This window comes from Mauremys reevesii, linkage group 1, assembly GCF_016161935.1.
Source record: "Mauremys reevesii isolate NIE-2019 linkage group 1, ASM1616193v1, whole genome shotgun sequence".
Lineage (NCBI taxonomy): Eukaryota > Metazoa > Chordata > Testudines > Geoemydidae > Mauremys > Mauremys reevesii.
The window spans coordinates 221,713,186-221,740,605 of NC_052623.1; the positions used below are offsets into that span (position 1 = coordinate 221,713,186).

Sequence of the window (27,420 nt, forward strand, 5' to 3'; positions counted from 1 at the left end):
AATGCAATGCCATTCTATTAATCAGAAACAAGCTATGGAGAAGAGCAGATGGAGTGATGTGAGCTAAATGGGTTTAGTTCAGATAACCCTGACCTCTGCAGGAATATCTTGCTTTTCTAAGAGAAAGAAGGGGCATAAAGTCATCCTCTCAGCTCCACTGACAGAAGAGTGCAGGACCGGCTCTGGGCACCAGAAAACCAAGCATGTGCTTGGGGAGGCACAATTTTAGGGGCAGCATTCCAGCCACCTTTTTTTTTTTTTTTTTGCTTCGGTAGTCATGCTCTCAATTTTTTTTGTTTTTTTGTTTTTTGCTTGAGGCAGAAAAAAATCTAGAGCCAGCGCCGGAAAAGTGACACTAAAATCACTGATGTTTCCAAAACTGACTCATCCTGCCAATAAATTGAGACTCTGAGATCAACTCCTGAAGTGCTGGCCTTCCCAGAGCCACACTGAGTACCATAGCTAGGGTCAATAGCAAAGCAGCAGGTGTTGTACAACTATTTCATTGGCTTCATCAGGAAGGAGAGACTTTCATTATTTCAAAACTAATTATCATTTCTTGCATCAAAATAACTTTTAATGGGTGCTAACACACCTTGAAATTGTGTAACTGAGGTACTAGCAGAAGGTGTGGCCATTACGCCAGGCATTGAGCAAATTAATAATATTTGCACTGATAACAGGGGATAATCCAGTATCCAGTGGTTACAGCAGAAGAAAGTGACTATATACAAATGGCACCACCTTATTCACTATATTGTGTCTATGCCTGACATGGCTGATTTTACTCTACTTGGTGCTTACAAAGCAAGCTGTGGAAGAGCAAACTGGATGCTTTCCTGGCTCATGCACCATCCTCAAGTGCCAGCTGAGCTCAGCTTGCAGAATCTCTATTTGCAGAGATTGTCGTGAAGCTGGAAAAGCATAGATGGATTTTGAGATCTCTGGTTCATTTTGTGGTAGTTACAGAAATAATCTCTTGACTTTTAAATGGAGTTACACTAGGGCTGATTGTTCCTCAGGGAGGGTAAAGGTGGGACTCCATAATGTGGAATGGGGTGCTGTGTGCTTTAGGGCTGGGTTTTTTGTTGGTTGGTTGGATTCTTTAAGAATGTTGCCCAGGATTAGAGATGGACTCACAATAGATTTCTGAATCCAAACACACCTGAAGTTGGGAGGATACACAAAATCTGAACCTAGATGCAAATTATACACATTACATATCTTTATAACGGATTGAACCCAACACTCTTAATCTGAACACCAAACACTTGTGTTTATGTTGTGTGTTTGAAAGCAAACTCCAGATCCTAATCCTGTGTTTTAACCTCATCTCAAATCACAATATAGCCTCACTATAAAATCAGCTGTTTCAGTTTGCTCATCTCTATGGCCTGTGATAAAGAGGAGGTCAGACTGGATGATCACAATGGTCCCTTCTGGCCTTGGAATCTATGAAATGTATTATGAAAAAGTCACATGGGCACTGTGTTTATTAACTATATGCAACATGCAAGCCTTCTGGTGCATTAAAGACAATTAGAGGGCTCACAAACTATTTAAAGGGATAGTACCCTATTTTTTTAAAATTATAGCCTGTGATTTTGAGTGCCCAATTTGAGAAACATGATTTTTCAGAGGGCCTCAGTACCTGAAACTTCTGTTGAGGTAAGCAGAATTGAGTGTTTAACATCTCTTGAAATCAGGTTTGTAGTCGCAAGTTGGACACCCAGAATGATTGGCCACTCTTGACAATTTTGGCCTTAGAATGAATAAGGCAAAAATTATCCAGCCAGGGTATCTATTTTGGCACCTTCAGATTTCTTTGATTCTGAAAGCCTACTTGTAGGCACCAGCAGCTCTCCAAGCAACCTGCTATTTAGGACACTACCTAAAAAATTCTGGAGCTGCCAGTTACGATAAATATATTTCTTTTCCACACCCCAGCAAAGAAAACAGGATTTTGCTTCAACACAGACTGAGGCTGTATATTGTGTACGAGTCACAGCTCATAGCCATTTCATCACAGACGGAGAATAGACCGATGAATTTTTGGACTCATTACCACATGATTCACAAAAAGCAATCCATTAGAAGGGTGTAGAAAAATATTTTCTGACATATGAAGGGTGCCACTTTGCAGATCTTCCTGGCTGAGTCAGACAAGTTTTGCCTTGAGGTGTAGAAAGTGTTTGCAAGAAAGAAGTTTGCACAAGGCAAGAGTAGAGGGACTTCATTTTTGCCTTAAACCAAGGGATAGGTTTAATCAGTGACCCTCAAAGGCATATTGTCACAAGGAAAAAAATAGTAATTTCTTGAAGAAGGGAAATTCTGAAAAATTTCAATTTGGAAACATTGATAATGTCAAATAATTTTGTTTAAAAAATGTCAAAATATTATAATATAAATTATATATAATAAATTTAAAATTAACATGTAATTATACTATAAAAATTGAAACAAAATTAATCAAAGTGATAAAGTTGAAACAAAACATTTTATCTCATCAAAATGAAACACTAATATTATCAAACTGAAATAAGAAAGTCAACAGTTTGTTCTAACTTTTTCACACTGAACATTTCCTCAACATTCCTGCAAAATGATTCAATCAAAACTGAATTTTCCAACACAAAACTCTATGCTGAAATTTTTTCAAACAGTTTTATTGAATGTGCTCTCAGGCTTCTCTCAGGTTTTTCCAGAGGGTCTGGTTGGAGGAGGGTGTGATGCTGCCAAACCAGGAGCCAGCTCATGCCAATGCCCCAGCCTCACTGAATGTTTGCAAATGCATAGCCAGGCCAATTCACTTGTGTTTTAGTCTAGATCAAAATTATGATTAAATGTATGAGAGTGGTATTTGGTGTTTAATCTTCAAGAAAACTAAAGGGATGTTACTTGCATTGTTTTCATTTTTCTGTATCCCATTATAATGTAATAGCAAACATTTACTCCTGTAAATGAATAATCCATTGGATGAGAAAGAAGCCTTGTGGAATGTAAATGAAGAACTTGAACAGCAAAGTGCTAATTTCAAAGTAGATGGTCATTGTGTGGGATGACTGGAGGTCAAACACTCTAAATTCATCCCTCACTCTTCCTTAAGAGGAAAAGCTCACATGGGTAGTGGCCCTGTCAGTTTGTTTTCTGTGAGAAGAAGCCGTAAGTCTGGATTCAGGGAAAGAACCTTCCTCTCTGGACTGTTTGGACTCTTACAGGGAAATGTACCAGATGCAAAGCAGAGCTCCCCAGAAACACAGGCAATGGGCACTGTTGCATGGTGGTCCCACTTATTCTCTGCCTGTGGCGCATATTAGGTTAGACCCCTGATGGCTGTAATACTTTGGTGTTGTTTCAATTGTTGGGTTCAGTGTGTGGGTGCTGAGTTGTATTGGTGGCCTGTGATGTACAGAAGATCAGACTAGATGATCTGGTGGTCCCTTCTGACCTTAAACTCTATGAAACACCATGGTTGCAAATTCAGTTTGTAGGGCCTTAAAAAGTAAATAAATGAAGAGTTGCCTTTCTTCCATCCTTATGTGTTTGAGCCACCTTTTAAAAAAATGAAGGTCATTTGGGATTTTCTTCCCTTTTCTTGTTGAATTTAACCACACCCCTTGTGCATGTTATCATTATCATCCACCATTCCAGGCCTATGACATAGCAGTGTTGTGGGAGCTTTGTGTTCTGATGGAGCAAACAAGCACTTCAGCAATGAAACATGTTAACAAGCTGGAGCATTAAGGAATCTTCAGCTGATGACAAGCCCTTTTGCAGAGAAAATCAGAGAGGCAAGCACAAGTGAAACATCAAGAGAATCAGGAAGTGGCTTGGCTTGTAAAAATGAATTCAGTGGCAACACAGGAACTTCCCTAAATTACATTTATGAAGCAACACCTGAAAGGGTGTGAAGAAAGGCAGGATAAAGAGAAATTAATCTATGCAAATTTTTTCTTTGTCTTTTCATTGGAATATGAGTGAGGAGGAGGAGACAGCCACGGGCATTTTAAAAGCCAGAACATATGCACTCTCTGTGGGAGAGGTTCACCTTCAACTTTCCCTCTTCATCTCCGTGGACGACGATGTGGTCAAAGATTTTTCTGAGTGTGCTTGTCTTTCATTTGACTTCTGCAAAATCTCATGGGCCGTAAGAGATCACATATTATTTGCTTTTACTATATATATCACATTATTTTTCCATCATTTAATTTGTTCTGGGGGCATTGTTGTATGATGCACTAAGACTTTTGTCTCTGGGAGATTTGGGTTCAAATTGCAGCTGAAGGTGTGGCTGAAATGAATTTGGTGGATGTTTCAGCTCCTTTTCACAAAATTGGTATGAAATCTGATTTGTTTAGTAGAGATCCAGGACTGTAATAACAGGGACTAGTGCAGATGAGAATTGAGGTGCAGCAGCAGAGATTTGGAGGAGGCCTAGGACTAGATAAGCAGACAGCACTGATGGTCAGGTAGGGGGACCAGACGTCCCAACAAAATTGGGACTGTCCCGACTTTGAGGAGTTTGTCCTGCATCCCGACCAGAGTTGGGTCAGGATGGCATTTGTCCCGATATTTTGTTTCCTGGTCTTCGGCGGCAGTTTGGCGGAGAGTCCTTCAGTCACAGACAGTCTTCGGCGGCATTTCAGCGGCGGGTGCTTCTGTCTTTGGTGGCAAGGTTTTTTACCCACCACTGAAATACCACCGAAAACTGTCCACGACTGAAGGGCTCTCCGCTGAATTGCCACCGAACTCCTGGATGGGTGAGTGTAAAAAAAAAAAAAAAAATCAACACCCTGTGAAAGTTCATGGGACTTGGGCTCCTAAGCACTTAAGCATTTTTGAAAATGTTACTCCTGGTCTGTTCTCTGAGGATTGTGCAGTCTAAGCCAGGCAAGCTCAGTGAAAGATGAAATCAAGAAAAGAAGTGGGAGGGAAGGGTGGGACCAGGATTACAACAAAAATATGATGTGATTCATTTTAGGTTGCATGTCCAGTTTCTCAGTTCTGACTTTTATTTTAATGAAAGAACCAAGGGAGCAGGGGAAAGGCTAGCAGCAGAAGCCTAACCAAACAGAGGAGGGGCTTGAAGGGCAAGGGTGAGGATGCCCTGGGAGAGGGAGCCTGTTCTAACCATAAGAGGCAGCATTTAAAAAAAAAGACATAATAGCAGGAGAGAAAGTAAGAGGGGTGGGAAGAGGATAGAATGTGATAGAAACAAAAGCTGAGTTGGGTAGTCTCTCCTCCTGGAATAATCAAGCATTGCATGCCAAGACTGAAGTGCATTTCCTGTGTATTATGGCAAATAAGTTGTGACATTTCAGTTCCTTTCTTGATGGAAATGTGCCCAGATCTACCACCACAATTAGCATTAACTGGTACGTTTGTTGATAGTCTCAGAAAATAAGCTCATGGCTGACTAGGACACAGAAACAGAACTCTCTACCAGGGGATAGTCTGGTGGTTAGGGCACTAGATGCGGACATGGGTTCATTTCCCTGTTCTGCTACAGATTTTCTGTGTGACCTTGGGCAAGTAATTTAGCTTCCCTGTGATTCAGTTCCTCATTTGTAAAATGGATATAACAGCACTTCCTTCCCTCACAGAGGTGTATAAATCCATTGGACAACATGAGGCGCTCAGATACTATGGTGATGAGGGCCAGATAAGTATGGTACATACCACCCCTCAAGCTGGTCCCTCCAGTTCAGGTTTGAGGTGATGGGGTGTGGAGAATCATCTAATAGTGGAATAGCTTGAGGGACCACACATTGTGCTCACTTAGGGCCTGATCCAAAGCCCATTAAACTGGAGTCTTTCCACTGATTTCAACAAGCTTTTGATCAGGATCCCCAGTAGCCACTTATGGAGAGTCTACACTGGCAATGCTAAAGCACTGCTGCGGCAGAACTTTAATATGGCTTGTGTAGTCACGTCAAAGCCCTGGGAGACAGCTCTCCCAGCACTCTAAAAAAACCACCTCCACGAGGGGCGTAGCTACCAGCACTGGAAACGTCCCGCGCTCAAGGGTGTGTTTTTTCACCCCCTGAGCGAGAAAGTTGCAGCGCTGTAAATTGCCTGTGTAGACAAGCCCTAAGTTTTTCTCCAAATGTATGTTGTTGTGGGTCCTCTCCTTTCTGCTGGCTGACCTGGCTGTTTGGCTTCGTTTATCTGTAGTCAATATGTCCTGATGGTCCCTTCGGTGCTGCAGAGCATCTCTCCGCAGAGACTGTGTGTACAGCTCTACAACCTCAGTGAGCCACTGTCCCTGAATGTTCACTTGGAATATCATGGCATCAATACCACGCTGTTTGAGGAATCTGTGACAGAAAATAATTTCTTCCAATGCAGAGAGTTCAAGGTATTTAATATTTTAATTCAACTAGAGAGAGACAAAGGGGGACGCATCCCTCCTGTGGTCCAAACTGATCCTACTCTTGAAGAACAAGAGGAGAAAGGCTCAAGGAGAATGGAGATGGGAAATGAAAAACAAGACACAAAGTATGTCTACACTGGAGCTGGGGGTGTACGTTTCAGCTCAAGGAGACATACACTAATTCTGATCAATCTAACACACTAAAAACAGAAGTGTAGCTACAGCAGTACGAGTCGCAGGAGGCTAGAGCCGCCCATAGCACAATCTTGTCTGAACTCCCAGGTACATACTCAGGTGGCTAGCCCCTCCTGCTCTTCATGCAGCTGCAGCTAAATTGCTCTTTTTAGCATGCTAGAGCTGGAAGTTATACCTCCAGTGTCAATGTAGATGTACGCAAAGACAGACTGCAGGGAAAGGAAAAAAAGATTAGAAAACGAGTCTGAGGAAGAAGAAAAATCGATTAGAGTGGGGATTGAGAGAGAAAGAGAGAGAGAGATCAGGGAGTGTATCAGGGGAAGACATTTGACTTTCATCCCAGGGTGCAGGCGGATTTGGCTCAGTCTAACCTATAACCTGTTGGAACACACTAGTCTCCTTTCTCATTACAGTGCAGGGCTGTGGCTAAAAGCCATAGAAGAGCCCATGGTTAGGTGATCCCATACACAGCAGGAGAAGCACTTCAGAACTTCCTAATAGCCTGACAGCCCTGCACATCAATACTGTCAATACATAGTAGTCTTGCGAAACTAGGAAACATTTATGCTAGTTGTTCTGTGTGAGGATTTGACTTGTGTGTGGAGTCTACAGCCTCGGGACAAAACGAGGACCAATCTATAGCACAGACTGTAAGGGGCCGTGGAGCTGGAGGTAGGTAGACACACACAGGCTAGCTTTGGTTGAGCTAGCACACTAAAAATAGCAGTGAGGCTGCAATGGCATAGGCAACAGCTTGGACTAGGGGCCTGAGTACAATCCCAGCTGAGATTCTAGGTCTGTACTTGGGGCAGCTAGCCCCACCCACTGCTTGTATTGCTGTGGCTACATGATTTCTACTGAAGTAGCTCAATCAAAGCTTGTGGTGTACGTTTGCCAGACCTGGAAATTAGACCTCCAACTGCAGTGTAGACATACTCTTAGAGCTTGTTTTATTGGCAGACAGACAATCTATCTTCAAACTCACCGTAAAAAGAACAGGAGTACTTGTGGCACCTTAGAGACTAACACATTTATTTGGGCATAAGCTTTCATGGGCTAAAGCCCACTTCATAGGATGCATGCAGTGGAAAATACAGTAGGAAGATATATATATATACACACAGAGAACATGAAACAATGGGTGTCACCATACACACTCTAAGAAGAGTGATCAGTTAAGGTGAAGTGGGTATTCACCCACGAAAGCTCATGCTCCACTACGTCTGTTAGTCTATAAGGTGCCACAGGACTCTTTGCTGCTTTTACAGTTAAGGTGAGCTATTACCAGCAGGAGAGAAAAACCACTTTTTGTAGTGGTAATCAAAATGGTCCATTTGCAGCAGTTGACAAGAAGGTGTGAGGAACAGTGTGTGTGGGGGGGAGGGGGAAATAGTTTTATTTTGTGTAATGACCCATCTACTCCCAGTCTTTATTTAAGACTAATTTAATGGTGTCCATTTTGCAAATTAATTCCAATTCAGCAGTCTCTCGTTGGAGTCTGGTTTGAAAGTTTTTTTGTTGTAATATTGTGACTCATCGTGACTCACTTAGAGGTCAGCACCCTCACTTGGGAATCCATCACATAGACGGACCCTAAAAGACTTTCTGTTTTGGTTTTTTGTTCTCTCCCAGGCTCCTCTGGCCACCTCTGACCCTTTGGCTTTCATCACTTTCTCTGCCAAAGGCCACACAGTCCACCTGTCAGAGAGAAGGTCAGTGGCAATTCAGAATGTGGACGGCATTGTCTTCATCCAAACGGACAAACCCATTTACAAACCTGCACAGACAGGTGAATGGGGGCAGGGGTATGAGTTAATTATTGAACTGGGAGTGTCAGGGGGAAAGGGGCAGGAGTTAATTATTGAACTGGGATGTCAGGAGGCAGAGGGGCTAGGATGGAGTATCATTGCTAAGAAGGAGAAGAACTGGAGCAGGATGTCCATAATCAGTCCTTGGGATGGTCTCTGGCTGCAGCCCCAGGTAGGGATCATCAAAAAACTGCGGGGAAAAACGCTCATTCATAGAATTTTAATGCATAAATAGCGTTTATATGTTCCTAATTGAATGAATTTCCTCTGAGAGATCTTGTGGCTTTCTAGATTTACAGAAATCCATCACTTCAGGAATATCCAGATCTTTTGTTGGTTATGCTTATCTGAGTCTGAGATTCTGATTCAGTCATCATTTCTACAGGGTGTACAGTACAAAAATAAATAAAGAATAAAGACAGTGAGATGTGTCCAGAAGAGAAAATCAATTCTTCTTCCTACTCTATGGTTTCTATCATTGAACACATGACTGGGTTTTCTTCTACTCTTTTCTTTTGGGGAATGTTCTGATGAAGAGGTGAGTCTTGGAGCATGACCTGAAGACAGCAAACAGTGAGGGATATTTTTTTCCAATTCATTTAGGAAAGGGTTCCTGTGGTGGGGTTATGACTCACCGGCAAGGCACCTCCTGCTGGTTGTCTCGGGAATTAGCTCTTCCAGCCTGGAGCATCCTCTTCAGGCCAGTGTCTCGCCTGCCGCCGGCCCCCGTGTCCCTCCCAGACCCTGGTGCCCCTTTGCCTTGGGGTTCTGCCCCCTGGCAGTGTCCACACACTTTGGGTCTCCCCACCCAGGGCTAGTCGCCACCTAGCCCCCACTCACTGGGGCAGACTACAGTCTATAAATCACTCATCATCGGCAAGGGGGAGTTGGACCTGCTGCCTTCGCCTGCCCTGGGCTGCACCTCTGCAACCCCAATACTCTTCTCGGCCTTTAGCAAGGCCTGGAGCCTTGGTGGGTTCCAGGCTGGAGCTCCATAGCTCCTCTGGCCTTCCCCCAGCCCTGCTCCACTCTAGGTACCCTGCTCAGCTCCCAGGCAGCCAGGCCTATCTCTCTCCACAGCTAGAGAGAGACTCTTTTACAGCTCCTGGACCTCAGCCCTCTTACAGCACTGGGGCATGACCTCAGCTGTGGCTGCTTCCCCCAATCAGCCTAGCTTTTCCCAGCCACAGCCCTCTCCAGCACTGCTTTTAACCCCTTTTCTGCAGGAGTGGGGTAGCCACCCCACTACATTTCCCGAGCTTTGTGAGTGCTGGAGAGGAAGGATGGTCTACTGGTTAGGGTGCTAGTCCTGGATTTGGAAGATGCAGGTTCAGCTCCCTGCTCTGCAACAGACCTCCTGTGTGACCTTGGGCAAGTCACTCAGTCTAGCTGTGCCTCAGTTCCTCATCATTGGGGATAACAGCACTGCCCTATCTCACAGGGGTGTTGTAAGGATGGATACATTAAAGATTGTAAGGTGCTCTAGTACTATGGTGATTGGGGCCATAGAAGTTCCTAAGGTAGATAGAGAAGGCCCTGCCAGTCCCTCTACATTTCTACCTGGGCTGTTCTTATGGTGATGAAGTTGCTTTCCTCTTTTCAGATGTTTCATATTTTCTGGAAAATACCTTTGGAGCAGAAACCTGTGGTGCTTCTTAATACAAGCATCATTTGTTCTGAAGTTAGAAATAACCTCGTTCAGCCATATTTGAAATATCCAAGCATGATTAACGGCCATGCAGTGTTCTACTCACTGCAGGATGGCACCTCCTGCTGGCCATTCTGGGGATTAGCTCTGCACAGCTGATACCCCTTCATGCATTTGCACCCCATCTCTTCTCCCTCTGTCTGCAGCCTCTCTCTCACGCCAGGAGCAGCTGTTGCCTCTTTGTGACTTGGCCCTCCCTTTCCAGGGTATCACAGTCTCTTTTTATCCACAGGCTTGGGCAGTCTTTCCATTCCCTGCCCAGCCAGTGCCACTTCCACAGTGGCTGGTAGGGGATCCCAGGTCCATGCTCTACTCCGGGTTCCAGCTCAGGGACCCTCTAATCAGCATCTCAGGTCTGTTCCCTCCTGGACCTTGCTGACTCTTTCCCTGAGCCTTTCCTACCTGTCTGACTTCCACCCCTTCTGGGTTTGGCACCCTCTCAAGCCCTTTCCTCTCAGGATCTAACTGTAGGTTGCCTGCCTCTATAGCCTCCAGACACACCTCCCTTCTCACAGGGTGTGACTGCAGCCTACTTCCCTGCAGCCCCTTTCTGCCATCAACTCCCAGGCCTTATAGAAGCCTTGCCTGTTTTCTCACAGGTGAACTTCCTCCTAATTAGCTCCCTCCACACAGCCTGAATCTCCCTTGTTTGCTGCTTAACTGGCTGATTAGGCTTGCCTGGCCTAATTCAGCCCTCTCAGAGCCAGTGTGGGGAGTCCACCCCATCACATTAAGTACAGTTAATTTGTGATTTTATTTCAATGAAGGGTTTTTCATTGTTGCTGTACATCACAATAAAACACATAGCAAATAAAATGATGCATGATAAACAGTTTGAATAGTCCACAATTGATTTAGGGTGGGAAAGTCAATTATTGTCTCTTCTTCCAAATGTTGAATAATTTTATCTTTCCACTGCATCAAGACTTAAGTTCAGGATATACAATAACTAATATGTAGGCTAAAATTACCCCTGGTATAATGGAGCATAAGAACATAAGAAAGGCCGTACCGAGTCAGACCAAAGGTCCATCTAGCCCAGTATCTGTCTACCGACAGTGGCCAATGCCAGGTGCCCCAGAGGGAGTGAACCTAACAGGCAATGATCAAGTGATCTCTCTCCTGCCATCCATCTCCATCCTCTGACCAACAGAGGCTAGGGACACCATTCCTTACCCACCCTGGCTAATAGCCATTTATGGACTTAGCCACCATGAATTTATCCAGTCCCCTTTTAAACATTGTTATAGTCCTAGCCTTCACAACCTCCTCAGGTAAGGAGTTCCACAAGTTGACTGTGCGCTGCGTGAAGAAGAACTTCCTTTTATTTGTTTTAAACCTGCTGCCTATTAATTTCATTTGGTGACCCCTAGTTCTCGTATTATGGGAATAGGTACATAACTTCTCCTTATCCACTTTCTCAACATCACTCATGATTTTATATACCTCTATCATATCCCCCCTTAGTCTCCTCTTTTCCAAGCTGAAGAGTCCTAGCCTCTTTAATCTTTCCTCGTATGGGACCCTCTCCAAACCCCTAATCATTTTAGTTGCCCTTTTCTGAACCTTTTCTAGTGCCAGAATATCTTTTTTGAGGTGAGGAGACCACATCTGTACACAGTATTCGAGATGTGGGCGTACCATGGATTTATATAAGGGCAATAATATATTATCAGTCTTATTCTCTATCCCCTTTTTAATGATTCCTAACATCCTGTTTGCTTTTTTGACCGCCTCTGCACACTGCGTGGACATCTTTAGAGAACTATCCACGATGACGCCAAGATCTTTTTCCTGACTCGTTGTAGCTAAATTAGCCCCCATCATGCTGTATGTATACTTGGGGTTATTTCTTCCAACGTGCATTACTTTACATTTATCCACATTAAATTTCATTTGCCATTTTGTTGCCCAATCACTTAGTTTTGTGAGCTCTTTTTGAAGTTCTTCACAATCTGCTTTGGTCTTAACTATCTTGAGTAGTTTAGTATCATCTGCAAACTTTGCCACCTCACTGTTTACCCCTTTCTCCAGATCATTTATGAATAAATTGAATAGGATTGGTCCTAGGACTGACCCTTGGGGAACACCACTAGTTACCCCTCTCCATTCTGAGAATTTACCATTAATTCCTACCCTTTGTTCCCTGTCCTTTAACCAGTTCTCAATCCATGAAAGGATCTTCCCTTTTATCCCATGACAGCTTAATTTACGTAAGAGCCTTTGGTGAGGGACCTTGTCAAAGGCTTTCTGGAAATCTAAGTACACTATGTCCACCGGATCCCCCTTGTCCACATGTTTGTTGACCCCTTCAAAGAACTCTAATAGATTAGTAAGTTACGATTTCCCTTTACAGAAACCATGTTGACTATTGCTCAAGAGTTTATGTTTTTCTATGTGTCTGACAATTTTATTCTTTACTATTGTTTCAACTAATTTGCCCGGTACCGATGTTAGACTTACCAGTCTGTAATTGCCGGGATCACCCCTAGAGTCCTTTTTAAATATTGGCGTTACATTAGCTAACTTCCAGTCATTGGGTACCGAAGCCGATTTAAAGGACAGGTTACAAACCTTAGTTAATAGTTCTGCAACTTCACATTTGAGTTCTTTCAGAACTCTTGGGTGAATGCCATCTGGTCCCGGTGACTTGTTAATGTTGAGTTTATCTATTAATTCCAAAACCTCCTCTAGTGACACTTCAATCTGTGACAGTTCCTCAGATTTGTCACCTACAAAAGCCAGCTCAGGTTTGGGAATCTCCCTAACATCCTCAGCCGTGAAGACTGAAGCAAAGAATCCATTTAGTTTCTCCGCAGTGACTTTATTGTCTTTAAACGCTCCTTTTGTATTTTGATCATCAAGGGGCCCCACTGGTTGTTTAGCAGGCTTCCTGCTTCTGATGTACTTACATTTTGTTATTACCTTTGGAGTTTTTGGCTAGCCGTTTTTCAAACTCCTCTTTGGCTTTTCTTATTACACTCTTGCACTTAAGTTGGCAGTGTTTGTGCTCCTTTCTATTTGCCTCACTAGGATTTGACTTCCACTTTTTAAAGGAAGTCTTTTTATCTCTCACTGCTTCTTTTACATGGCTGTTAAGCCACAGTGGCTCTTTTTTAGTTCTTTTACTGTTTTTCTTAATTTGGGGTATACATTGAAGTTGCGCCTCTATTATGGTGTCTTTAAAAAGGGCCCATGCAACTTGCAGGGATTTCACTTTAGTCACTGTACCTTTTAACTTTTGTCTAACTAACCCCCTCATTTTTGTATAGTTCCCCCTATTGAAATTAAATGCCACAGTGTTGGGCAGTTGAGGTGTTCTTCCCACCACAGGGATGTTGAATGCTATTGTATTATGGTCACTATTTCCAAGCGGTCCTGCTATAGTTATCTCTTGGACCAGCTCCTGCACTCCACTCAGGATTAAATCTAGAGTTGCCTCTCCCCTTGTGGGTTCCCGTACCAGCTGCTCCATGAAGCAGTCATTTAAAGGATCGAGAAATTTTATCTCTGCATTTCGTCCTGAAGTGAAATGTTCCCAGTCAATATGGGGATAATTGAAATCCCCCACTATTATTGGGTTCTTAATTTTGATAGCCTCTCTAATTTCCCTTAGCATTTCATCATCACTATTACTGTCCTGGTCAGGTGGTCGATAATAGATCCCTAATGTTATATTTTTACTAGCGCATGAAATTTCTATCCATAGAGACTCTATGGAACATGTGGATTCGCTTAAGATTTTTACTTCATTTGAATCTACACTTTCTTTCACATATAGTGCCACTCCTCCCCCTGCACGGCCTGTTCTGTCCTTCCGATATATTTTGTACCCCGGAATGATTGTTTCCCATTGATTGCTCTCAGTCCACCAAGTTTCTGTGATGCCTATTATATCTATATCCTCCTTTATCACAAGGCACTCTAGTTCACCCATCTTATTATTTAGACTTCTGGCATTTGTGTACAAGCACTTTAAAAACTTGTCCCTGTTTATTAGCCTGCCTTTTTCTGATGTGCCAGATTCTTTTTTATGTGACTGTTTATCATCTGATCCGGCCCTTACATTATACTTTTCAGTCCTCTGCTCCTGACTATAACCTGGAGATTCTCTATCATCAGACTCTCCCCTAAGAAAAGTCTGTGTCCGATCCACACGCTCCTCTGCAGCAGTCGGCTTTCCCCCATCTCCTAGTTTAAAAACTGCTCTACAACCTTTTTAATATTTAGTGCCAGCAGTCTGGTTCCACTTTGGTTTAGGTGGAGCCCATCTCTCCTGCATAGGCTCCTCCCATCCCAGAAGTTTCCCCAGTTCCTAATGAACGTGAACCCCTCCTCTCTACACCATCGTCTCATCCATGCATTGAGACTCTGAAGCTCTGCCTGCCTACCTGGCCCTGTGCGTGGAACTGGGAGCATTTCTGAAAATGCCACCATAGAGGTCCTGGATTTCAGTCTCTTCCCTAGCAGCCTAAATTTGGCTTCCAGGACATCTCTCCTACCCTTCCCTATGTCATTGGTACCTACATGTACCACGACCACCGGCTCCTCCCCAGCACTACACATAAGTCTATCTAGATGCCTCGAGAGATCCGCAACCTTCGCACCAGGCAGAAGCTGAGAGATGAATATGACCACGTGTGTTTATTTTTTAGATATATTTGACCCCAGCTGATTCATGTAGGAAATAATTTAGTTGATTTTTTTTTCACCAGTTAAAATAACATTCAAATACTTTTTGCTTCTCCAATAACTCAAAAGACTTCTCTGTAACACTTCAAACTTTCCTTCAATGATGTGTCTGAAGAAACTTAGTTTCAAAACATATCTTAGAAAATGGTATTCTGCTGCTAACAGTGTTCATTTTTTTTCTTTCCCCACCACCTTCTTGCTTTTCAGTGATGTTCCGAGTTGTCTCTTTGGATAACAGTTTCAAACCTGTTCAGGAGACGGTGAGTGTGACTGGGAATCAATATTTTTCAAGGACCTGTTATAGATTCACTTAATCAGACACTATCTCACCTTTATATAGGAAAACGGGCTGAGTAGATCTCCTGATGTCTCTAAAGTGAATATACTCCTTGGATTCACATCACTAGTCCCTGACCCACCTTTACATAGGGGAAAGGGCCTGGGACCTCCCTAGAGAACACAGATCTGAAGGGGGAGAGTCATCTCACCAGTCCCCACACCAAGAGACTGTGGAAATCTGTAAATATTTTAGACTGTCATCTTCACGGGCAGGTGACATTAGGGTTGTATCCTTAACCCACTGAACTTCTGGTCACAAGTTGAGATAGGGCTGAACAGAAAGCTTGTGCCAGACTTGTGCACCCAGAAAAGGAGCAGCCACAGTCTTGCCTTATCGTCCAGTTTATTTCCAAATCAGTAACTAATTTCCTTGAATTCTAATCTGTTTTTTGCCCTTTATCTTTTTCAGTATCCCCTGATCATCCTTCAGGTAAGAGGTTCATGGTACTATAAAACATGACTTACTTAGAAGGACAGAGCTCTCAGCTTTCTGAATCAGAGTGTTTGCTTGAGAAATTGTCACCCTGAAGGCGTATTCCTCCCATGATCCCCATGGGAGATTGGTGCAGATGGATGTCACGGACTCACAGATCGTGCCCACTCTTGGCCCCATGCGGTCCGTGGGGGGTGCCCCTTTCAGTGAGATAGCCCTTCTTGGGGGTCCACTCTCTCTCCGGGTCAGGCCCCTCCACCTCCAGGAGCCGCACCTCTCTGAGCCTTAGCACTCCTGTTTCTCGCCGTGGGCCCCCTCAGGGAGTCCACGCGCTCTGGACCCCCTGGGCCTCCTCACCCCCGAAGGGGTTGATGCAACCCTGTTCTCTAGACCGGAGTGACTCTCAGCCAGCATAAAACAGGAGGGTTTATTGAGAGTTGAACACAGCTCAGGAAACTCTCAGGTCCTCAGGCCTGGCCTCCCTCAGCACAGCATATCCCAGTCCCCCTGCATCCAGGTGGGCTCTGCCTGCTTCCCCTCACCAGCCCCGAGCCCCCCTGCTTCCCAGTTGGGCCTCTGATATCCCCGGCCCCAAGCCCCGCCTCTGTCCATTGTCTTCTCTCCAGATAAACAGGGTCGTAAACAGGAAGGCCTGGGTCTCCTCTCCTCTCAGCCCTCCTCTGGCCCCTCTGGCTGGAACCGGCTGGTCAGGTCACCAGGGTCCTCTCTCTGAGGCCCATTGTCCTCCCACTGGCCAGAACTGGCTGTGTCTCCTGAGCTGGGTCTCCGGGTCACCAGGTCACCAGTCACTGGGGTCTCCATCCTCCAGGCCATCAGCTGGGGTCCTGAGTCCCTCTTCGGTCCTCTGTAACAACAAACTCCCTCTCCCCTCACTTCATTAAACCAGTAACACCCAGGGACATTGAGTCCCACCCCCTGTGCATGCAAACCACTGGAAAACACAGAAAACCCCAAGAAACTCCCCCACTTCGTCACAATGGAACACGTGCAGAATATGTTTAGAATGAGTGTCAGGCACTGAGCATTGCAACAAATTGTCAATAAAGGGTCCCAGGAAGAGAAGAAAAAACAATTTCCCTTCATAGGTGCATTAGTACTATCATGTACATGATGCTTCCTGAATAAGCTAGGCCCCGCTATGGTTTTCTTTTATACAAGAAAATCTGATTAGAATCAAAGAAGGGAGCAGGGTTTTTAATTTATATCATGGTGCATTAGCTTCCTCACTATTATAGGGAGGAGCCCTGGTTATAGCGGATGTGAGTCAGGAAATCTAGATTCTTTTCCCACTTCTGCCACAGACTTTATGTGTAACCGTGGACTGAACACTGGTGACTCAGTTTTCCTATCTGTAAAGTAGGAAATAATAATAATAATTGTCTCCTGGGATTATTTTGAGGCTAAACTTCATGAGTGTTGTAAGGCATTTTGAGATCCCCAGACAGATGGTGCTCTGTAACTACAAAATATAATAATAATAATAATAATAATGAATATATTGTTCCATACACTCTATTATGTTATATAGGAAATAACAACAGAGGGCTAGTTCCTTCTCAGAAGTTTTTGGTGAAGAGTGTAAACTACAATAGTAAAAACTCATGTATTATTTATTGTTAAAACATAGATACTTATTGTAAACTACAGCATTTAAATCCAACACCTATATCACTGTTTATCCCAGTTAACATCCAGCCTTCCCCACCTCTCCTCACTGACCATTAGGACGGGTGTAATTTTCTGTGCTTTCACAGCCAGGAGTACCGCTCCTCAAAAAGGGATTTCCCAGAGTGATGTTAGCATCTAAGTTATGTTGACTCTAATGGCAATGGAATAAAGCAGGGTTGAGTAAATGAAAACTGACTTGCAAACAGTAGAGGGAGCCAGAGGGAAGGAGTCCACAGAACTGAGGCGCATAAGGCAAGTGGTAGTTGTGAGGGGGCTTGAATAAAGAATCCAGTTTAAATTTACCTCAGACTACAGCAGACTGGCTGATGTGATGACATCATTCCCAAGCTTACCATGTATGTGTATGAGTTGTCTTTCCCTGTAAGATCATGTCCTAGAAAGGGCAAATGCGGATAATACATAGCTCTTACACAGTGCTTTTCACTTGTGTATTTCAAAGTACTTTGCCGAGGAGGTCAGTGTTAATATACCCCTTGCACAGATGCGGAAACAGGCACTGAGCAGTGAAGTGATTGCACAAGACTACCCAGCAGGCCAGTGGCAGGACTGGGAATAAAATCCAGATCTCCTGAGTCTCAGTCCTGTGTTGTTTCAGGTAGATTGGCAGTTTGTATATCCAGTATCCAGTGTAGCCTAATCTGAGGGTAGTTTAGTACACAAACAGTCTGATCCTGGGAAGCAACAGGGGTTCTAAGCACTTAGCATCTATAAGACCAAGTCCTTAGTCACATCCTATATGCTAAACCATCCCCCCACCTCCCAGATAGGACCAAGTATAATAAAAAATCCCCCATGCTAACAGATAATGAGGAATGGACCACAGAACAAACAACAATAACAACGAAAAAGTAGCTTAGGTACAAGTGATTATGACTTGATCCAATTTATAATGTGCAAGCAGAATAAAGTCTAGACCAGAAATATGTATACTTAGTGCTTTAATAGGGCCAATTTCAGAAAGCTGAAAACAATTATGAACCAAATAATAATTTGGGAGAAAGTATTTAATAGAAAAATGTGAATAATAAGTGGGAATAATTTAACAACATCTTACTAGATGCTCCAAAAGCCACAATTGAAGAAGAAGACCATGCTGGTTAAAAAGCTGACCTGATTTAGAAGAGAGAAATGGCCAAAAGAGTACAGAACAATAAGAAGGACTTTTTAAAATATATTGGGCACAAAAAAAAAATCCTAACAATCATATTGGTCCATTACTAGATGGAAATGGTAGAATTATCAATAATAATGCAGAAAAGGTGGAGGTGTTCAATAGATATTTCTGTTCCATATTTGGGGAAAAAAGAGATGATATAAGTCTCATTGTATGAAACCACTTTTTCCATTCCACTAATATTTCTTGAGGATGTTAAACAGAAGCTATAAAGTTAGACAATTTTAAATCAGCAGGTCCAGATAACTTGTAATGAAGAGCTTTAAAAGAACTGTCTGGGGATCTTGCTGGATTGTTAATGTCTTGGAGCACTGGGGAAGTTACAGAAGACTGGAAGAAAGCAAATGTTCCAATTTTTATAACGGGTAAAAAGGACAACCTGGGTTATTATAGATCTGTCAGCCTGACATCAATCCCAAACAAAATTATGTGAGGGGTTAATTGAATCCCGGATGTTACTGGACTTGATTAATAAAGAATTAAAGGAGGATAGTAAAATTAATGCAAATCAACATGGACTTATGGATTATAGATTCTGTCAAATGAACTTGATACTTTTTTGATGAGATTAAAAGTTTGGTTGATAAAGGTAATACTGTTTATGTGATATACAGTACTTAGAATTCTGTAAGTTGTTTGACTTGGTACCACATAATATTTTGATTATAAAACTAGAACAAAACAAAATTAACATGGCACACATTAAATGCATTAAAAACTGGCTAACTGATAGGTCTCAAAATGTAATTGTTAATAGGGAATCGACATCTAGCAGGTATGATTCCAATGACATGGAAGACAGCATAATCTCATCACTGGTAAAGTTTGCAAATGACACAAAAATTGTGGGAGTGGTAAATAATGAAGATGAAAGGTCACTGAATCAGAGCAATCATGATCACTTGATAAACTGGGTGCAAGCAAACAATATGTGTTTTAATACAGCTAAATGTAAATATATATGTCTAGGATCAAAGAATGTAGGTCATACTTGCAGGACAGGGGACCTGTCCTGGGAAGCAGTGACTCTGATAAAGATTTGGGAATCGTGGTGGATAATCAGCTGAACATGAGTTTCTAGTGTGATGCTGTGGCAGTAGAGCTAATGCAATCCTAGGATGCATAAACAGAGGAATCTTGAGTAGGAGTAGAAAGATTATTTTATCTCTGTATTTGGCATTTGTATGACCGCTGCTGGAATACTCTGTTAAGTTCTGGTGCCTGCAATTCAAGAAGGAGGTTAGCAACTGGAGAAAGTTCAGAGAAGAGCATCTACAATAATTAGAGGATTAGAAATCCTGCCTTTTAGTGTTAGAGTCAAGGAGCTCGACCTATTCAGCTTAACAAAGAGAAGGTTCAGAGGTGAGTTAATTACAGTCTATAAGTATCAACACAGGGAACAAATATTTAATAATGGGCTCTTCAATCTTGCAGACAAAGATATAACATGATCCAATGGCTGGAAGCTGAAGCTAGATAAATTCAGACTGTAAATAAAGTGTACATTTTTAACCATGTTTGGTCAACTTACCAAGGATCATGGGAGATTCTCCATCACTGGCAATTTTAAAATCAGGATTTGATGTTTTTCTATTTTGGGTATTTTGTGTAAATTCTATGGACTGTATTATACAGGAGGTCAGACTAGATTATCACAATGATCCCTTCCAGCCATGGAATCTGTGAATCTATGAAATGTAAAGGAAGGAAGAAAAAAAAGTGGTAGGGCCTTGAAGAAGATGATAAAAGCATCTGTATTTATCTCCTCACCCCTACTAGGATCCCCAGCGCAATCGGATCTTTCAGTGGCTGGATGTAACATCCAAGAATGCCATTGTCCAACTCTCATTCCCATTAATCCAAGAGCCAATCCTGGGGAGTTATGAAATCATCGTTGAGAAGAAGTCAGGTGACAAAACGTATCATTGGTTCACTGTGGAGGAATATGGTAAGCACCTGCAGTGGATCTCATCTGCACTAGTTAATTATGTCTTATATGGCCAAGTCCCACAGCCTGAGTCTGTGAGGGGCTGTTTGTCAAACACAGGCATGAGGTAGTGCAGACCTTATATACTGTATAACATAATTTTTCTTATTGAATTCACTGGTTAAGACAGATAAGCCAAGACATGAAAGCAGGGAGGAGAGACTGAGGCCATGGGGGAGATGGATAAGTGATGAGTATCCTGATAAATACTGAGGAATGTGGCCTACTGATCAGAGCAGAAGGCCATGAGTCAGAAGTCTGGGTTCTTTTTCTGGCTTTGTCACTAACTTGTAGTGTAACTTTGGTCAAGTCATGCCACCATTTTGTGCCTCAGTTTCTCCATCTGTACAATGGGGAAAATATTAAGTTAAACCTCATATTACCATGTGAGGTTGGTATTGCATGTAAGGCATATACTGTGCTCTAGAAGTCTAAAACTATTATTAAACAGAATATATTAAATTAGAATATATTATTATTTAATAGAATGCTATCTGGCAGCTGTGGTGGACTGCAGGGTAAACAGTGTGGAAGGATACTGTGGGCAGACAGAAAAATAAAAGCTACTAATGCCTGATGAGCTCTCTAGTATCTGTCATTTTACATATGGAACAACTCCATTGATTTATTTTCTTCTTATGAATTTGCCATCCCTCATCTTGTCACTGGGGCTTTCACCTGTCTCCTGTGAGCTCGTTGGGCAGGGCTTTGACAATCCCAAGCTTCCTGTGTTAGCGGGGAGAGCTCCTTTCCCACCCCTCCTTCAGAAAACTCCAACCTACTGGTGTGTCTACTTCCCTTGGGACACTATACTCCTAACCTTCCTAATGGAGTAGTGTGGGCTAATGGATCAGCACTGCCCTAAATACCATGAAATGTTGGTTCTATTCTCAGGTCTGCCACTGTCCTGCTGGGTGACCTTGGGCAAGCCACTTTAATCTTTCTGTGCCCCAGTTTCCATACCTGTAAAATGAGGATAGTGACACTGACCTCATTTGTTAAGTGCTTTGAGATCTACAGATGAATATGCTTTATAAGTATTATAATAACAGTGATAATACAGCTCCTTGTAAAGAATTTTCATACTATTAAACCTAAATTTTCCTTTTCTAAGAACATCACCCCCTTACTCCTAGTTATACCTGTCTGTATCCCTCTTAACAATTAATCTCTCTTTTTGGTGTTCATACCCCTCAAATGCTGGTGCAGTTAGGTTTCCCTGTTTCTTCTTCCCCCCTCACACCTAAGATGTCACTTAGCAATGATATTTACCTTGCATTTTCAGTGTTGCCAAAGTTTGAAGTGACGATCAACGCACCAAAGAGGATCTCTTTCTTGGATCGAGAACTCAAAGTGAATGTTTGCGCTGTGTGAGTACCAAATAGGAAAGAGTGTAAATTCATACAAGCAGCAAGATTTTGTGGGTGGAGCACACAGGGGCGGCTCTAGCCATTTAGCCGTCCCAAGCACAGCGGCACACCACGGGGGGCGCTCTGCCGGTCGCTGGTCCCGCGGCTCCAGTGGACCTCCCGCAGGCGTGCTTGCAGATGCTCCACCGAACCCGTGGGACCAGCGGACCCTCCGCAGGGACACCTGCGGGAGGTCCACTGGAGCCGCCTGCTGCCGTCCCGGCGACCGGCAGAGCGCCCCCCGCAGCATGCCGCCCCAAGCACGCGCTTGGCGTGCTGGGGCCTGGAGCCGCCCCTGGGAGCACAGGACTGGAAGACAGGAACTCTTGAATTCTAATCCTGACTCTGCTAATAATTCTTGTGACCTACAGCAAACCTCTTAACCCCTGCATCTGACTTTCACTCTCTCTTAACAGGATAATAATATTCACCTGCATTATGCATCTGGGGCTGTGAGGATAATGTTTGCACAGTAGGTTGAAGACACAAAGCAATATATATGTACTAGGTGTTTTTATTTATCACTATAGAGACATAGGAAGGGGAGAGAAAGGAAAAAAAGAGGGTAGGAGAGGTACATAGGTTAGTAAATTAGGATGTCTAGCATTAAGGTCCCTGTGTACTTCACTGTCACGGATCCACAGGATCTGTTCTACACTCCATTTTTGAACAGTGTCTTGGAGGAACCCCTTCAGTGTGCACTCTTCCTTCAGGAGAGGCCCTGCAGCCTCACCGCCTCCGAGACTGAGCCTCTGGGCTCCAGCACTCCTGCTTCACACCGTGAGCTCTGTCCAGCGAGTCCAACTGAGACAGACTCCTAGTCAGAGATTTGTACACTCCAGAGACCAGGGCACCTCAGCACGTATCTGCAGTGACACCAGGCAGCCTTTTCAACACAGAGTAGGTTTTATTAGGCAACTGGGACAGAGTATCGGAATTCTTTATATTGGTACAGAGAAATGAAGGCTAAGGCTATATCTACACAAAAGACCTTACAGCAACACAACTGTACCAACGTAGCTTTGCTGCTGTAAGATCGCCCGTGTACCTGCTCTATGCCTACAGGAGAGAGCTCTCCTGCCGGTATAATTAAACCACTCCAATGAGCGGTGATAACTATGTTGGCAGGAGAGTGTCTCCCATTGATGCGGGGGAGGGATAGCTCAGTGGTTTGAGCATTGGCCTGCTAAACCCAGAGTTGGGAGCTCCATCCTTGAGGAGGCCATCTAGGAAACTGGGGTAAAATTCTGCATGGGGATTGGTCCTGCTTTGAGCACAGGGTTGGACTAGATGATCTTCTGAGGTCCCTTCCAATTCTATGATGTAGTGCTGTCCACCCTGTCACATATGGGTGTGTTTTTTACACCCCTGAGTGACATCAGTTTTACCAACAAAAGTGCTAGTGCAGACATAGCATAAGACATAGTTCTTCCGGCCTAGCCAGTGCAATTAGCTAGCCAAGCTGCTGTGGAATCCATTTCTGGCTTTGGCTTTCTGTGCCTTTGTAAGTCCCAGGTGAGAGCAACCCAGCTGCTCCCAAAAATCAACTCTTTATCCCCTGCCTGTCACCTCTCCAGGGGCGGCTCTAGCTTTTTTGCTACCCCAAGCACGGCAGTCAGGCAGCCTTTGGCGGCTTGCCTGCAGGAGGTCCCCGGTCCCACAGATTTGGTGGCACGCTTGCGGGAGGTCCGCCAGTCCCACGGCTTCAGCATACCCGCCGCCAAATTGCCACCAAATCCACGGGACCGGTAGACCTCCTGCAGGCGCACCGCCGAAGGCTGGCTGACTTGGAGCGCTGGTGCCTGAAGCCACCGCTGCACCTCTCAGTCCTTTGTTCTGGAGCTGGCGAGCTGGCCTCTGCTCAGCTTCCCTGTTGAGAGATGTTGGGTTGGGGGAGACCTCTTTCCTCTTGTATTTTGATTGCTAGCTGTCAATGTTCTGGAGGTTTCAGAGTGGTAGCCATGTTAATCTGTATCAGCAAAAACAACGAGGAGTCCTTGTGGCACCTTAGAGACTAACAAATTTATTTGAGCATAAGCTTTCATGGGCTAAACCCACTTCATCAGATGCATGGAGTGGAAATTACAGTAAGCAGTATAAATATTACAGCACAGGAAAAGATGGGAGTTGCCTTACCAAATGGGGGATCAGTGCTAACAAAGCCAATTCAATTAAGGTGGAAGTGGCCTATTCTCAACAGTTGACAAGAAGGGGTGAATATCAAGAGAGGGAAAATTAATTTTTGTAGTGTTAATGAGGCCAATGCAATCAAGGTGAACATCACCCATTTCCAACAGTTGACAAGAAGGTGTGAGTATCAACAGAGGGAAAATTACTTTTTGTAGTGACCCATCCACTCCCAGTCTTTATTCGGGCCTAATTTGATGGTGTCCAGTTTGCAAATTAATTCCAGTTCTGCAGTTTCTCATTGAAGTTTGTTTTTGAAGGCTTTATTGTTGAAGAATTACCACTTTTACATCTGTTATTGAGTGTCCAGGGAGATTGAAGTGTTCTGGAGGTTTCCATTGTCTTCTCCGATTTTCCGTTGATATGGGTTAGCCTCTGCAAGTCCTTTAGTGACCCATACGGTTCATACCAGATGGCTAGGTGACACACACCTCATGTTTCCTGCATTGCTACGAGAATAGACTTAACCCTTTAGCCCCCACTGGGTAGCAATGCCATGTACAGGGGGAAACTATGGCACACATTGGATTAATAAAAAGATATTACAGAAAATTCCCATTTCATCACATGCAGAGCCATGGTAGAAAAGGGACCCTGGCGGCTCCAGTCAGCACCACTGACTGGTCTGTCAAAGTGTAGTTGGCAGTGCAGTGGGGCTGAGACAGGTTTCCTGAGTGCCTTGGCTCCGCTCAACTCCCCGAAGCAGCCAGCATGTCCTTGTGGCCCCTATGCACAGGGACAATCAGGGAAGCTGCACGTTGCACTGTTCTGAGTGCTGCCTCTACAGCTCCCATTGTCTGGGAACCCTGGCCAAGGGGAGCTGTGGGAGTAGCACCTGCAGTCACAGGCAGCACACAGAGCAACCTGACACCCCCTACTTCACCCTGAACCCATTTCTAGCCCCACCCTGGAGCCCTCACCCCTTCCCACACCCCAACCCCTGCCCCAGCCCAGTGGAAGTGAGTGAGGGTGGGGGAGAGCAAGTGACGGAGGGAGGGGGGATGGAGTGAGTGGGGGCGGGGCCTCAGAGAAGGAGCGGGGCAGGGGTGAGGCAGGAGTATTTGGTTTTGTGCGATTAGAAAATTGGTAACCCTAGTCCTGTGTAAGGCAGTAATGACATTTCCATGAGAAGCAGGGAATGAGGAGGGAAAGATGTCTGAAGCCTGAGTCCAGCTGAACTAGCCTTATCTGGATTTTAGCTTTTAGTCCATATTGTGTTACAGCCTTTACTGGTTTCCTGACAGCCCTGGCAACTGTGATCTTGTGAGCTGATTCATTTTTGTGTTTCCTCCTCCTCTAGCTATACCTATGGCCAGCCTGTGCAGGGGAGAGTCCAGCTCAGTGTGTGCAGGAAGCACTATAACGACAAGTGTAATGAGACTCCCAAAGGATTCTGTGAAGCTGTTACTGCACAAGTATGAGATGGGCCTGCACTGCTCTTCTTTTCTTATAAATGTTATCATCCAGGGCATCGCACGGTGCCCGGAGGCTTTATTGGCACCCTTTCCTATTTCTTGGAGTGGGACTAGAGGCACTGTGAGATGAAGGCATGTTTTTCCCAATATCTCAGTGGCATGGTTGGAGGCCTTTGGATGCAAAGGTTTTTTTAATACACTGTGGATGAATTTGGCCCATTATGTATGGGAGCCACAGAGAGGTGGGTTAGACTGGGAGTGCAGTGACTGGGCAGACAAATGCAATGACTATTCTACATTTGCAGCCTCAGACACTATAGCCTATTTATCTGAGTGGGGCACTTTAGCCAGGACACTGGGTTTTTTTCTTCAGCAAAGAGTATGAATCTACAACACCCTATCCCAGGAATAGGAGTGCTAGTAGCTGAATTATGTTTTACCAGATTTAACACCAAAAATGTTAGCCTGTTGATTCAAAGAGAAATAATCCCACTTCAGGGAAGAGGTTAGGAGAAAAGTAGTCACCTCTTCTCTTTGATAAACAGATCTTTATTGCTCTTGTTTATGTATTGAAGACAGCCTGCAAAGGGTATAAACATTGACCTTGTGCCTTTTTGCTTTTTGTTGTATTAACTTCATAATGTATAAGGAAGGCCACCAAGGTGTGATTTTTTTGTTCCTTTTCCCTAAAACATTTTTTTCTGCATCTTCTCTCTTTCTCTTTCTCTTTTTTTTTAAACTTTAGATATTCAGATTTTATCTGCCCTGGGAGATTCCATCAAGAAAGAGCGAACTAATATAATTCTGTCATTACATGAGTCAAGAGAACGAAACTGAGAGTGGAAGGGATTTGCAATCAGACTATTAAAACTTTATGGCCAGATCCTTAACTGGTGTGAATTGTTGTAGCTACATTAAAATCATTTGGGTTTACTCACATGCTTTAAAGTTAAGCATGAGCATAAATACTTTGCTGAATCAGGGCTAGAGTACTCAGCACTTTGCAGGATTTAACTTTTGCTGAGCCAACTAAGGGCTTGTCTATATGGGAAGATATTCCAGAATAGCTATTCCTGATTAACTCTCTGTGGACACCTTTATTCTGGACCATAGCCTGATCTACACTTAAAAGTTAGGTTGACCCAGCTACACTGCTCAGAATGTGAAAAATCCACACTCCTGAGACGCAGGTGGTGAAGGATTGGTTAGGTATGGAGCAAGAGAGGAGCAATAAGACAAGAGCAAAGAGGTAGGTGAGGGAGATGAGAGCAGGGGTGCTAGGGTCTGAAGAGCTTTACAGATGAGGTCAAAGAAAAGTTGTTTGACCATTCAGAGAACTGGGCTCTTTCCCTATATGCTCACTGGGTGGTCCCTTCACTTTTCAGCTGGGGAAGGATGGTTGCATCACGAAGGTCATCAACACCAAAACGTTCAAGCTTTATCATCCCAGGATGTTCTGGTTCCTTGAAGTGGAGGCGATCCTCACAGAGGACGGAACAGGTAACACTGGTGGGAAAGGAAATTAGAATATGGCTGAGGTATGGGCGGGGGTTGCAGGCTAAGTTTGAGAGGCTACTTTGAGATCTGGTAATCTTTGATGGGAATCTCTGATGGCCAAGGATGAGACTCAGTTCACCCTCAAGTACCATTTTATAAGCATAATTATCCCCTCCAGGGTGCTGGAGGCTGCATTTGATCATTCAATGCAGCTTTATTTAAAACCATATGTTCCACCCAGTTCTGATTCTTGTCTCTTCTTCTTCACCCTTCTTCAGGCGTGCAGATTATAGGTGCTGACTACATTTCCATCTACCAGGCAAGGGAGAGAATGTGGTTTAAGAACATGGACACGTACTACAAAAGGGGAATCCCTTACTATGGAGAGGTAGGACAGCAGAGAGAAAATGTCCTGGGCAAACTCTGAAGTCACAAAAGTGATCTTGTGATGCTGTATATGACCATCCCTCTACTCCCAGTGGCAGGTTCCCTC

At 43.9% G+C, this 27,420-nt stretch overlaps 1 protein-coding gene across 1 annotated transcript in view; it reads left to right on the forward strand.

The window, feature by feature from the left end:
- Positions 1–4,029: 4,029 nt before the first annotated feature.
- Positions 4,030–27,420, forward strand: part of LOC120396092 (ovostatin-like) — a 54,172-nt gene continuing 30,781 nt past the window's right edge. The window contains exons 1-10 of the mRNA XM_039521007.1: positions 4,030–4,147; positions 6,175–6,358; positions 8,201–8,357; positions 14,984–15,036; positions 15,525–15,545; positions 20,212–20,380; positions 21,705–21,789; positions 25,316–25,430; positions 26,816–26,930; positions 27,206–27,315. Coding sequence (XP_039376941.1) covers positions 4,083–4,147; positions 6,175–6,358; positions 8,201–8,357; positions 14,984–15,036; positions 15,525–15,545; positions 20,212–20,380; positions 21,705–21,789; positions 25,316–25,430; positions 26,816–26,930; positions 27,206–27,315 — 1,074 coding nt within the window. The 5' untranslated portion in view covers positions 4,030–4,082. The remainder of the gene's footprint in view (positions 4,148–6,174; positions 6,359–8,200; positions 8,358–14,983; positions 15,037–15,524; positions 15,546–20,211; positions 20,381–21,704; positions 21,790–25,315; positions 25,431–26,815; positions 26,931–27,205; positions 27,316–27,420) is intronic.